At 42.0% G+C, this 13,358-nt stretch overlaps 4 protein-coding genes across 4 annotated transcripts in view; 3 read left to right on the plus strand and 1 right to left on the minus strand.

Annotated features, from left to right (window-relative positions):
- LOC117564714 (probable G-protein coupled receptor CG31760) overlaps positions 1-10,352 on the plus strand; it is a 36,019-nt gene extending 25,667 nt beyond the window's left edge. Inside the window, exons 5-14 of the mRNA XM_034243595.2 lie at positions 473-695; positions 1,078-1,486; positions 1,906-2,204; positions 2,264-2,417; positions 6,975-7,084; positions 7,159-7,303; positions 8,683-8,891; positions 9,641-9,890; positions 9,954-10,144; positions 10,208-10,352. Coding sequence (XP_034099486.1) covers positions 473-695; positions 1,078-1,486; positions 1,906-2,204; positions 2,264-2,417; positions 6,975-7,084; positions 7,159-7,303; positions 8,683-8,891; positions 9,641-9,890; positions 9,954-10,144; positions 10,208-10,262 — 2,045 coding nt within the window. The 3' untranslated portion in view covers positions 10,263-10,352. The remainder of the gene's footprint in view (positions 1-472; positions 696-1,077; positions 1,487-1,905; positions 2,205-2,263; positions 2,418-6,974; positions 7,085-7,158; positions 7,304-8,682; positions 8,892-9,640; positions 9,891-9,953; positions 10,145-10,207) is intronic.
- LOC117564713 (uncharacterized) lies at positions 3,262-6,916 on the plus strand. The gene is made up of 2 exons (XM_034243594.2): positions 3,262-3,425; positions 3,493-6,916. The coding sequence occupies exon 2, from the start codon at positions 3,556-3,558 to the stop codon at positions 6,385-6,387; it is 2,832 nt and encodes a 943-aa protein (XP_034099485.1). The 5' UTR covers positions 3,262-3,425; positions 3,493-3,555; the 3' UTR covers positions 6,388-6,916.
- LOC127565256 (probable G-protein coupled receptor CG31760) lies at positions 10,276-10,943 on the plus strand. Its single transcript, XM_052002966.1, has one exon. It carries the CDS (start codon positions 10,608-10,610, stop codon positions 10,941-10,943), a length of 336 nt encoding a protein of 111 aa, XP_051858926.1. The 5' UTR covers positions 10,276-10,607.
- A 1,243-nt stretch (positions 10,944-12,186) lies between these two features.
- On the minus strand, positions 12,187-13,304 carry LOC117564733 (uncharacterized). The gene is made up of 3 exons (XM_034243620.2): positions 13,137-13,304; positions 12,830-13,015; positions 12,187-12,771 (listed from the first exon to the last, which is right to left on the minus strand). Exons 1-3 carry the CDS (start codon positions 13,186-13,188, stop codon positions 12,545-12,547), a joined length of 465 nt encoding a protein of 154 aa, XP_034099511.1. The 5' UTR covers positions 13,189-13,304; the 3' UTR covers positions 12,187-12,544.
- Positions 13,305-13,358: the final 54 nt, after the last annotated feature.

The following is a 13,358-nucleotide window of genomic DNA, read 5'->3' on the forward strand; positions in this document are numbered from 1 at the left end:
CCGCGGGCTTTTCTGTAGTGATCTTCGATATAATTCTATGAAAAAGCTGCATACAAGTAGGTATCGATGCTTTATAAGGGCAAGCTTTCAAGTTCGCACGATCTGGCAATAAGTTGTCTTTTTGGCGATCCGGCCACTTCACGCAGTGAAAATTTACAATTCACCACAAATTGGAAAAAGCGAAATGCGCACAACATTAATTAACAATTAAATGGTTTTTAAACGTTTAGTGCTATTGTAAATATTTATGCAGCAAGCATTTATGCACTGCAATAACCAATTAAACAATGTAAGTGCATTTTTAATGAGCATGTCTGTGCGCTGCAGTGTTTTCGCATTTAATTTCCGCAAAAGAACACACACAAACATACACTCATACATCATAACTGAAGTAACTTCCTTTGTTTGCCGCTTGCTGCTGACCTACATTCTCCTATATACTATATTTTAATTTTTCATCTTTTTTATATAGGACTCTCCGATGCGCTGGCCAAGGGCTTGCTCACTGATGAATACATAAATGGTGCACGCATTTTAGCTTTGAACCTAACGAACGGCGCCGTGCAGTCGTATGTTTGGTGGGTGAAGAGCAACAGCGACAGCAACAACAACAACAAGTTGCAAGCGAGCGAGACGCAACGGTATGAGGAGGAATCGCTGCAGATTGGCAAAAAGCCCGCGCACAGTTATCCCTGGTAAGCTTAGCATATGTTCAATGTGTTCTTATAAGTCGCTAAGTATTATAAGTTTATGACAGCAGAAAGTTAATATTTTATCGACCGGCGTCAGAGATGCTATGTTTGTCTGTAAGAACTCCAAGATCCCCGGCATTATATAATATGAAGCCACAAGCAGTTTAGCTGTACAAGAGCAAATCGAATATCAAAACTCTATGTAATAAATCAAAATAGAGCTCTATATTGTAATATATACATGATTTAATAACATATTAGTAATGATTTATGAACATTTTGCTACTATTGGATAAAAAACTTAAAGAAAATGTATTCTCGAGCATTTATTTGTATAGCTTTCCTTACTTGTTTTAACTCACTATCATTTCTTTTGTCTGTTTAGGTTCGACGATGAGAGCAGCACTCCAACATTGCGCTCGCCAAAGTTTGCGCCAAGCCCACCGAATAACTACTACAAGGGCTGGTGGACGTATCCGTATTTCTCATGTGCCGTGAGTAAGTGGCTGGTATCGTATAGCATTGCAATACCGCCAAGTGGACGGCATGGATTGCGCGGCTTCATAAGCGTGGACATTGATGTGACATCGCTGCGCGTCAATCAATGCGATGCCATCCCGTATCGCTTCAGCAGTCAACAGTTGCTACTGCGACAACGGCAGCCAGCACGTCGATCCACAATTGCATCAGCTGCAGCAGCTGCTACTGCCAACAACAATAACAATGATGTGGATACCATAAATGATTTGCAAGCGTTTCACAGTTCACACAAATGCCATCGTGCCTCCATGGTGGTAAGTCAATTTGCTGTCACATTTGCCCAGTTCATAGAGAGAGCAAATAACGGTCTAAAATCAAGAGAAAACGTACGAAAAGCAAAAATAGCTTGTCCAATTAAGACATAATATGCAGGTATTTAAAACATAATTGAAAGCAATTAAAAATTTAATGTGAAATAAAAATGACGAACAACATTTGCCAAGACTATTCTTTGTGATTCTCAGATAGTTAACTTGGCAGATGTGGTAAGAGAATTTAAAGTGAAATTCAGCAGTAAACTTGCGGCGCCCTCCTTGATTCTCAAGTTGTTAACATAATATATAGCTAAGATTTCATTATCAACAAGTTTTTTCTAGTTCTTAGAACATACATTTTCTCTCTCTCTCTATTAGGGTATAATATATCTATTATAATTGTAATCTTGTTAATGCAGTGCGATTATCGACAACCGAGCGCAGAGACGCCGACAATAAGCAGCGGCAAGATATTGGCCGGAATGTCGTCGAGCAGCTGGTCACGGGGCGCCTATCAATGCCTTTGCAAGCGTGGCTTCTACTCACTGCGTCATCCGGATGGCTTCAATGGCACAATCATGGAAATCGCCTGGCAGGAGCATCAAGACAATATAAGCAATTATTATTCGGAAGTATTCAAGTGTTACCCATGCGCTCCTGGCTGTGACACCTGCACTGGCCCGGAGCCCTGTCTGGCCAACTATCACTGGCCCTTCAGGTGTGTTTGTTTGTTTATCTGTTTACCACTTTTCTTCTTCATTGTGCATTGCATTACAGAATATCCCTGCTGACCATATCGATTGGCTGCGCATGTGGCACGTTTGTGCTCGCTGGCTATCTGTTTCGGCATCGACGCGTCAAAGTCTTCAAGGTGGCCAGTCCCATATTTTTGATGATCACGCTCATTGGCTGTGCCATTATGTATCTGGAGGTGAGCTCTTAACCCACTCTACATCTTCAAACATACGCTACTTAACCCATTAAATGGCTCTGCCAAACACACAAAGACCATTACGAATGAATGTGAATACAACGGCGACGACAATGGTAGAATGACAGAATGGCAGCGGGGCAATGGGCCTGCTAATGTGACAAAAGGTCTTGTGGCCTCATTTACAATTGACCCACATGTAATGGCCCTCCAGCCTCCTGCCTCCTACCTCTTGCTGCCCACCGCCTCTTACTTAGTAGTCACCTGTGTGTGCTCCTGTTCCCGCAGCCGCAACATAAAACTCCTTTTTATGGCTTTTTAAATGCGGCTTTTAGTAACCCGCCTTCGACTCGGTTTTAAAGCTTTTGTTGTGCAGTTTGTAACGCTCATCAGCTAATGAATTTATTCACATTTGGCTGAGCTTGATAACAGATTTAGCTCGTTGGCAGTCTGTTAAAACGTGAGATTAATATGCGAACTGGCAGCGTAAAAAACTTTATAATTTTATGAGACACTCACAGTATATATTGATTAAATGTTGAACATAAAAAACGTATAAATAAGTGAACAATGCAGCACATTTTAATCCAACAACGATTCAACTAATTTAATAATATCCTTTGATCAATCAGAATCAATTTAATATCAATTGCAATTCACCTTTTTTATTGTTAACTGATTAACTTAACATTCATCTGCATTTTAAATCAACATAAATTTTTTTATTAGTTGGTATTTCAGTTGCAATTTAAAAATTTAATGCTGCTCTACATTTAATCAATATTTACTCAAAGTATCGCTGAAATGTTAAAAGTAAATTAATTCCAGCATATGACATAAATCATGAAGAGTATTCAGCAGCTGTGTGTTGTATACAGTGCAAGTGCTTTGTTATTGTTTAACATTAGCCGAGCCCCACTGGACGCATAAAAGCCGTGCCAAACAAAAGAAGCAACTGGAAAAACATCAGCAAATGGGTTAAGAGAAGACGAGAAGAAGGACTTGCGGGTAATGTCAGCTGTGGGAACTTCAAGCGTCTCGTAAAACTAATAAACGTAACTGATTTTCTAATCAGAGTTTGTTGTTCAACTAAATAAAAGTAAAACGAGAGAAAAAGGAGCATAGCATCGACTACAACATGAGTGAGAAGAAACTGCCTAGCACCGACGAGGATGATAATGAACCTGAGGATGAGGCTGCCTTGCAAGAGGCATTGCGGGAGATGGTGAAGATACCGGACATTGAATCGCGACACAAGCAGCCAACAAAACGTCACCAAACAACTGAGGTGCCTGCGTCTCGCAACTCGCCGCCAAGCAAGCAACAAAAGTGGTCAAAGCAGGCTGTAGCTGGTGTCCAATACAGCGACAGCAATAGAGACGCTACAGAGGCTTCTTGCAGTCGAGCACATAAACAAGATGAGAACCCGAATCCGATACAGAAGCGCTCCGAAACCTGGTCGGATCGCCTCAAGAAATCAACGAAGCGCTTGCAGTCTGAAATCCATTTGAAGTCCAGTAAGCCGCGTATTCCAGAAGCGTCCAAGGGTTCAGATTATTTGCAGATGCCGTCGCCTTCCCAATTGCTCGAGACGAGCATCGAGCATCCATTGTTGGATCAACACTTGAAGATGACGCGCATTGAGGCGGCAGCCAAACCCAAATCGAATAATCCAACTCGTGGTGCATTCAAGCACATGGTCAGCACTCAGACGCCACATACTTCGGCGGCTAATGCTGCCACCTGGACGGATGATGAACTAGTGGCAGCTCCAGACGCTCCCAAACAACAGATGGACACGCGGCAGTCGGGCATCATCAACATATTGACGGGACCATTTCGCAAGTCGTTGAATGTGGCGCCTAGTGTCAACGATGCGGAGCTGATCACATTGGAACCACAGGAACGCTTGACGCCTGGTAAAATCTTTAAGAATTTGCCCACATTTGGACGTGCTCGTAATCCAATTCAGCCAACAACTGAGGATGTAAAACGAATTTTGAAAGAAGCACTTGTGGAAAATGAAACGGATAAAGCTGCGGTAACTAAAGGTGCCTCATCAGCTGAAGCAGCTTCACAGGAGGAAGCTTCGGCTTCTGTTTCAACTGAAGCCGCAAAAGATCGAGTAAAACCAGTTCCCGCGGAGAAAATCGAAGAAATTCTTATAGAAGCTGCAGTCGAAGATGCAGAAATTCAAAAGATTTCTATACAAGATTCAACGCTTGGTTCTGCAACTGAAGCTAACAAGGAGCTGATAACTTTGGTTGAAGTTTTTGCTGGGCGAACAGCTAAGGAAGCTGCTCGCAGTCCGGATGCAGATAGTTTGGCAATCAGCACACCCAGCACCGTCTCTTCAATAACGCCCAAAACCAGTGAAGCCACTGTGCTTGAGGATGCTGTAATAGATGCAGATCTTTCGGCGGAGCAGGTTCAAGACGACGTAACAAATTCGTTGTCTACTGCCTTCAAGCGTTTTCTAGTGCTGCCCTTTGGTGGAGAACGTGTAGCTGCCGCCGAAGCTGCCACAAATGAACTGACGCCACATACTATCATTCTGATGCCGCACGATCTGCAGCACGCCTTGGCCGTGGAGCAGCAACAACAGGTGAAACTGGAGCAAAATGTGCAAGTGGAGCGGGAGGCATTCGAGCATGAGCCACTGCAGCACTCGGATTCGATACAAACGATGACAATACACGGAAGGGAGTCGCATATAACCACCAGCCATGATTACTGTCAGCGTGGACAGGTCAAGCCAGGCGTCGACAAGACGGCAGTCCGCAAGCTGATTGTGGCCTGCATTCTGTGCGTCTTCTTTATGATCTGCGAGATTATTGGCGGCTTGCTCTCAAACAGCTTGGCCATTGCCACAGATGCAGCGCATTTGCTCACCGATTTGGCTGGCTTCCTGATCTCACTGTTTGCTCTTTATCTTGCTGGACGCGCCTCGACGAATCGCTTCAATTTCGGCTGGCATCGAGCTGAAGTCATAGGCGCCTTGATGTCCGTATACTTTATTTGGGTAATCACTGGAGTGCTTGTCTGGATCGCCATACAGCGCATGATGTCGGGTGCCCATGAGGTGGATGCGGTCATTATGCTCATCACCTCACTGCTGGCAATTGTGGTGAACGTGATCATGGCAGTGCAACTGAGTCATGGCCACTCGCATGGCCAACGCGAAGTGAGCGAACTGAATCGTCAAAGTCACCTGAAGCTGCAAGCATCACATCCATTTATCGCAGATACTTCTGTCAGAAGCGAGGAGCTGCTAAGTCCCTCTGTGAAAGAACAACATCTGTTGCCCGCTTCGATCTCTGCGGTCCAACAGCAGAAAAAGCAAAACATTAATGTCCGAGCTGCCATCGTTCATGTGATTGGCGACATTGTCCAAAGTGTGGGCGTCTTTCTTGCCGCCTGCATCATCTTCTTTAAACCCGAATGGGCTGTCATCGATTCGATTTGCACGTTCATCTTTTCAATTATTGTGCTCTTCGTTACCTACGGCATATTGCGGGATGTCATGATGGTGCTCATGGAGGCGACTCCTGATTACATGGACTATGGCGAGGTGCAGAAGCTATTCCTCAGCATAGAAGGCGTCGAGCGTGTGCACAATTTGCGCATCTGGGCGCTCAGTATTGATAAATTAGCGCTTTCTGCTCATCTGGCAATACTTGCGGATGCGGATCCACATCGCATCCTGGAAGAGTCGAAAACATTGATACACAAACGCTACAACTTCTATGAGACAACCATTCAGGTGGAGATTTATCAGCCGGAATTGCACGAGAATGATCATTCGCCAAACTTGCCCAAAGGTGATGCTTTAAAGCATCCCAAAGATGTTGGCACGGACAATCCACATCTCATTGAGGATGCCACCAAGGAGAAAGATCAGACACTGAAGGAATTCCACTCGACAGAGGAGATAAAAATCGTTGAGAATTCTGACAAACCTCAGTCATAAGCGCAGTCCATTTGCATCGTTAGCTCTTTAAATTTTTCCATTAGTTTTGTTCAATATTATAAATAGTTTTTTGTGCCGAACAAATACCAAATATGCTGGCAGTTCTATTATGAATAATTTATACGAAATACTTCAAATTTATACTATAAATTGATTAGCTTTAACATTTTAAGATGACCCTATGCTGTATATTATTATATGTTCCTTTGTTGTACTCTGCTTGTATCCGAATTCCCCCTTTCAAATGGTTTTGTGTCTATTAGAAATGGAAACTCGTGATATTTGTTTTCCCCATTTTCCATTAAGTTGGGCCCGCTGTGCTCTGTGGAGCCATCAGTCGTGACCTTACCTAAACTGTCAATTGCTTTTTGGCATGTCCGCTGTCAACTTAACGGCACTTTGAGTGGCTGCTCCGCCTTTCTCTCTGCTGTTTGAGTCGTGAGTGGAGCTGTCAGGCAGCTTTTGGCTCGTTTCGCCTCTTAAATCGCACTTGGAAGTGTCGCTTCGTTTTAATTCCACTTAAACATACACGAAACGTACTCGTGATATTTTTAAATCGCTTTTCCGCATTTTCACATTTTCCACAGATGGTCGCCATTTTCCCATATTTGGACACCACTTGGTGTATTGCCACCAAGTGGACGCGTCACATGGGCTTCTGCATCACCTACACTTCGCTGCTGATGAAAACCTGGCGGTAAGTCGATTAATTCTTGGTTTTATCAGTTTTCGCATTTCTTTTTAAAATACTCACTCCATTATTACTTTCAGTGTCTCATTGACGTATCGCGTCAAATCGGCGCATAAGATCAAGCTCAATGACCAGCAGCTGTTGCAGTGGATGGTTCCAATATTGCTCGTGATGCTCATCTATCTGGGCACCTGGACTATATCTGCCACTCCTTATGCTGAAGTCGTATGTACTATATTTTGGATGCTTCACCTCAGACAATTATTTTTAAGTCTAAATATTGTTTTTCCCTTTTTGTTAATTTATTTGTACAAAATTATTCAAAAGAAAAGATTATATTTTTACTTAATTCTTTATTTTAACGAATATATTTCAATCATTTAATATTGTTTAGTCAATACATTTCTGCATTCACTATTCTAATTTAAATTATTATAATTATACATTTATATTTGTATTAAAAAACATTATTTTTCTATATTTAAAATCGCTTTTATTTTATAAATTCTGTCTGCCCCTTTAAATATGCAATACTATTTTTGTTACCTATGCCTGGATTTATTTGCCGCCGCGAACGTCCAAAAAGTTCCATATCAATAGCTGAAATACCAGGCAAACAGAAATCAGCAGAAAGCAACTGCTGCATGAAAATAAAAAAAACGTTGCCTATCACACAGGCGCAGTTTTTTCGCAGTATTAATTTTCTCCATAAAGGACAATAGTTATTTAGCCATAACGATGCCAAATCCTTAAGGATATTAAAATGTTATACCTGTTTGTAATCAGGATAACCAGAATTATCGATTGGCATTCACAGATTTTAAGGAAATCGGAAAAAAATGCACATCAAATTTTTGTAAGGGGGAGGCATGGAAAATTTGCGAGAAAACTGGAAAATCCGCCTTATCTCGGTCATTTGAAGGATGATCGGGATGTCCTTTGGCACAAGGATAGGTCTTCGCAATACAAATTGATTGACACCCTAAACAGGACGAATGTCCTGTAAACAACAAAGTTATAAGGACTTTTTTGTATACAGAAAATAGCGTATATCTCGGCCATATTCTGTCCGATCCTTGCGAGTCCTGTGTCAAATGACTTCTATTGATGAGGTCTATCACCACGCCAAAGGACATTCAAATCGTCCTTGTAGTTCCCGAGATATCCTGTAATCTGCGGATTTCACATTTTTCTCATGGCCCTGGGACCAAAAAATTACAAGTATTGGATTCTTAGATGACCCCATGTTTTTTTGATGCAGATCGATAGAATTAGTCCTGGCGATCTTCGCAACACGTGTCCTTTGAAAATACGACAGGATATAGCTGAAATATAGCCGATTTTCGAAAATCAATCCACTGTGCAACCTCAAAGTATGCTACAAAAAATTAATTTTTTTTAGCGCCAATTTAAAATTTTGAATTTAAGAGTACCCTACAAAAATAAAACAAATGCGTTAAGATTCAAAAGTAATTTTATTATTATTTTTCTTTTATTGTTTGCTATATGTCCGCATATATATATTTTTAATTCATATTATTTTTTATCTCTGCACATCAAGTGTGTTCTATAATTTATAAACAAAAACTTATTTTTAACTACAGATCTACGATCAGCACCATCTAAAGTTCAAACAGTGTTCGTACAACTGGTGGGATCACAGTCTGGCCATCGGCGAGGTCTTCTTCCTGGCCTGGGGCATTCGGGTCTGCTACAACGTTCGCAACGCGGAGAGTCTCTACAACGAGGCGCGCCTGATCTCGTATGCCATCTACAACATTGCCATAGTCAACATTGCCATGGTGGCGTTTCAGTAAGTTCCACAGAGGGGAAGATGGTTGGTTGTGTAATCCTATCTACTCCTGGGGGCACGTCTTGTCCATTACGCATTAAACCCTGCCACGCCCACACGACAAGCTCAAAGTAAAGGGGGCGTGTGTCTCGTTGAGTTTTAATTAAATTCCTTGGCTTGCTGCGAACGCGCGTCGCGTTTCCATTGTAATCCTTTTTGTAGCCCATTCGTCTGCCTGTTTCTATCCAACTGTCTATGCGTCTGTCTGTCTGTCTGTATGTGTGTGTTGTTTGTTCCTTTGCTCGCCACATTTTGTTTACACAGACATTCCGCAGATTTCTTGGCCAAGTTCGTCCTGCTCCTCTCGCACGTTTGCTTGCGGGATTCCGCTTCCTGCCAACTTCCAACTGCTGCCAACTGCCACTCAAATTGAAAATCCTTTCAAGTGTTTTGATAATTAATGCAATTTGTTCTTCAACTTGTTCCAATACAACCAGCACTCGTGTCAACTTGTTGCTCTTTCCTACCGCATCTCTCCGTTTTCCTTTCTGTCTGCGGCTTCTTGAATACCTTTTGAAATTCTAGTCAAAGAGAGTTTGCCAATCACTTTTAAAGTCCTGCTTGATTATGAAACGGACCTTCTGGACATTTTCTTCAAACTATATTTGAAGCTTCTTTTGTCAGCCTGTAAAATACAGGGGTTTAGAACAACCCAAGAATATTTTAGTTTGATTTTAACTTACCTGCTTTTTGTGTGTCTTCTTCCACAGCGTTATGCTCTTTCCGCACGCTGGACCGGATTACAAATACATGCTGGGCTTTGTGCGCACCCAACTCTCCACGACGACGACAATTGCTCTGGTCTTTGGTCCGAAGATAGCGCGTGTCTTCAAGGGTCAGGGCGATAAATGGGATCAGAAGGCCAAGGTGCGCAGCATAACTGCGTCCTTCTCCCTCAATGGCGTGGGTCTTGTGCCTGAAGAATCGCCCGATTTGTACCAGGAGAACGAGGAACTCAAGGCAAGTGCAAGAGTCAAAACTACAGCTAAGAAAGTTACATAAATAAATGAATATGAATTGCAGGAACAAATCCAGAAGCTGGCGCATCAGATCGAGTTCATGAAGACTGTGCACATGCAGATGAACAATCGTCATCTGAAACCGAAGCCAGGTGGCTACTTCACCATCACATCCACCTCGTTCCAGGCGCCCTACAGCAAGAGCAGCGTTTCCACGGCGCAAACACAAACCGGCGGCAAGGATGAGATCAGCTGGTAAACTAATTACTTTCTACTTACGTTGAAATGAGTTTAGAAAGAACTTGTATTATTTTGTAGCTTGTCTGGGAATGCGACGCCCTCGAAATGCAAATCGCCCAAGGGTAAAGTCTGACGCGGTCAACGAAGTGTTAAAAATTGCTCAATAAATGTTGTTGATAAGCACGGGCAGATCGTAGACGATGCAATTGATTTTAGTTTCTACCAGCAAGCAGAAGAGCAACAGCAGCCAGAGCTCGATGATCAGTCTGATTTACTGCAACAATTTCGACGCCTCTTTGCGCCCATACTCGATGATAGTTTGCAGTTGTATTATCAGCTGAATGACCAGCAGCAGGACGATGACAATGATGCACAACACATTCGCATCAATCGCACTGTGGCCGAACTCCACGAGTTGACGAGCAGCGAGGAGGACACGCTGCTCACCCAGCTGCAATCACCGCAATCGTCGTTGCCAATGGAACCTCCATTGCCGCTGCCCATCTCTCCGGGTAGCAGCTCCTTGTCGTCCACCTCGAGCAGCTGTTTGTATGCCATACACACACCATCGCCGCTACGTCAAAGAGGCAATGCTGTGCAGCGCTTGGAGTCGCCGTTGTCGTTGTCCAGTGAACCGCTGACCATCACGGAGCAGGTGCAGTTGCATGCTCCTCCCTGTGACAACAACAATGTTGGCCTCGATCTGGAAGATGAGCCGAGCAGCAGCCACAATAATAACAACACGTCGTGCTCGCTGTCTTCCACGTTGACGGACAGCAAAACTCTCGATGCTCGCACCCCAATCATCGTCTAAGAAAACGGACTGCTCTCTGCTTGAAGCAAATTTGTGATTTCGTTACGAGAGCTGCAACAACAGTAAAAGAAGCAACAACATCAGCAACAACAACAGTAAATCGCTTAATGTTTAAACTAGTCTTAAATAATGTTTGTGTGTATGTGTCTCCGTCTGTCTGTTTGTCTGATCTGATCTGATCCCTGGAATGCGTTTATATTAACTAGCATCAAAGTTCCCCCAACGATACGATAGCATTTCCATTTCTTGCCATATCACAATACGTAAATGTGCTTTGGTTTATCATTTTAATTTTCCTTTTTTTTTAGTTTTCTCAGCCATCGTATAAACGCATTCGCTTTCCTTATTTCGTTCAGCTTCTTCAGCATTTATCCCACCTACTCGTATATGTTGTCGATCATCAATCGCGAGAAATTTTAAACATCAACATTGAGCAAATATTTTTCACTTCGTTCGGATTGTAAAAGAAGATTCGGTGGCTTAATTTGGTCACTTGTGTAGCACGTCATATGGCAAGGCTCATAGAGTCGTGTCCTAGGGTTTAGACAATTATATCTATTTGATTTCTCTCATGCACCTTGCAATACATAACATTACTATATATCTTACAAAATATATATCCTAATTTTGTGTAAGCGCACTCTCACACACCTGCAATAACTCTCTTGCTTCTCTTGGTTTACTTCAATATTTTGTAGTAAAAATCTCATATTAGTTGAGCTCATCGTAAAGCTATTTATATGCAGCATAATACATAATACTTAAGATTAGCAAGAAAATGAGTCGATTTTAGTGTAATTGATAATGGCGTAATAAATATATGTATGAAAAACAATTTTGAATTTTAGCAATTTTTAAAATAAAATATAAATAAAATGAAAACTGTTAACAGGCGCGTAATTTTCTGAAAATAGTTGGGCATATTACGTAATAAATAAAGCAAGAAAACCTTACAAATTATACAATTAAATTATCAGTTAAGTTAATGTTAAATTAACATATACATATTGAAGATAAAATCAAAAATAAATGTTATAAAAGCAAAAGAATCGTGTTTGATTTACTTACCAAGTGATGTCATAAGTCTTTGAGAGATCCTTTGAAATACAATCCTGCAATTTATCATTTACTTATCACACTCAATTTTTGTATAATTAAGGCCATAATTATTTTATTCACTTCCATATCAATTTAGTTTATAAGTTTGTAGTCAAGGGTTCCTTTCCATTCATAATTTCGCTTTCCCTGGACTTCATTATACAGTTTCATAGATTCGCACGACATTTTCCAGGAATCGAAAAGCTGATTGGGCAGATATTGGTTAAGGAACACTCACTGAACAATTTGTCGGGTTGGTTTGGTAGCCGATTTTAAACTATTGTCTATATTTCGTGTTACAAAAATGATATTGCGAGATTCGGTGTAAAAACTTTTGACTTAAAACTAAAACACACAAATGTGGACGGAATGTTGAATGGAATTCGAGTCACTTATATATAGAGATTATGCTAGATTCGTTTGAGCTTCCAACAGCTAGTGAGGCGATGTTTAAAGGCACTTTTTTTTGTAATTTCTGTTTCTCCGATGAAATGCAAACACTTCTAGCTGCGCATAAAGCTGGCAGTGGCGGCCATCAGAGCGAATCCCAGTAATAACTGTAGTGATTTATCCAACGAGGTCAGGCCAGAGCCATTGCAGCTGTCATTGGAGCAATAACACTCCTCCCAGTAAACGCCGTTCTCGTAGACGCCCCAATTGCACACGCCCGTGACGCCAGTCTCAGAAACTGAAGCGCAACGGCGTATTACTTGACGCCAGCGTCCATCCCCTGCAAAGAAAGCAAGATATTAGTGCAAATTCTATGCTAGCACTACTTAACTACTTACAGATGAAGCCTCGTGGTCCCTGCTGGACGACCTTCATGCAGAAGGAGCCAGGCATGTGAGATTCATCGCTATTGCATTCGATGGCAATGTGCTCAGTGCGATTGAAACGCTTGTAGGCGCCACAGCTGTCATGACCCTTACGATCTTGGTCCGAGGAGCACTGATAGCAACGTATGGCCCAACTGCCTGTTTGTGGGTTGGTCCCAATTAAATGAAAAACAAAACAATCATGAGTAAACACATCTGCCAGCCACACCCAAGAACTTCATTTCTTGGCAGCTCTAATTCCGTTCACTTATCAACTTACCGCAAACAGCCAGCGTTAGCAGCAGAAAGGCGCAGCGTGTAAACGTAGACATATTGCCAATAAATTAGTATTTATTTGAATAAAAATGAATAAATCGCAGTAAAACAAAATTATTTCGAAGCAAGCGTGACTCAGCGTGACCGTAGCATGGATTTCACATCTCCCCAAAACAATGTTACCGCTATTTGAGCAACTATAAATTGTGGTGGTCGGTTGATAAAT

Source organism: Drosophila albomicans, chromosome 2L, assembly GCF_009650485.2.
Source record: "Drosophila albomicans strain 15112-1751.03 chromosome 2L, ASM965048v2, whole genome shotgun sequence".
Taxonomy (NCBI): Eukaryota; Metazoa; Arthropoda; class Insecta; order Diptera; family Drosophilidae; genus Drosophila; species Drosophila albomicans.

Bases quoted from the DNA above. Each gene is read 5' to 3' on its own strand.
- LOC117564713 (XM_034243594.2), top strand. From the start codon at position 3,556: ATGAGTGAGAAGAAACTGCCTAGCACCGACGAGGATGATAATGAACCT.
- LOC127565256 (XM_052002966.1), top strand. From the start codon at position 10,608: ATGGAACCTCCATTGCCGCTGCCCATCTCTCCGGGTAGCAGCTCCTTG.
- LOC117564733 (XM_034243620.2), bottom strand. From the start codon at position 13,188: ATGTCTACGTTTACACGCTGCGCCTTTCTGCTGCTAACGCTGGCTGTT. The intron at 13,016-13,136 runs GTAAGTTGATAA...ACCCACAAACAG, and splicing joins GCTAACGCTGGCTGTTTGCG to GCAGTTGGGCCATACGTTGC. The intron at 12,772-12,829 runs GTAAGTAGTTAA...CTTTCTTTGCAG, and splicing joins GGGACCACGAGGCTTCATCT to GGGATGGACGCTGGCGTCAA.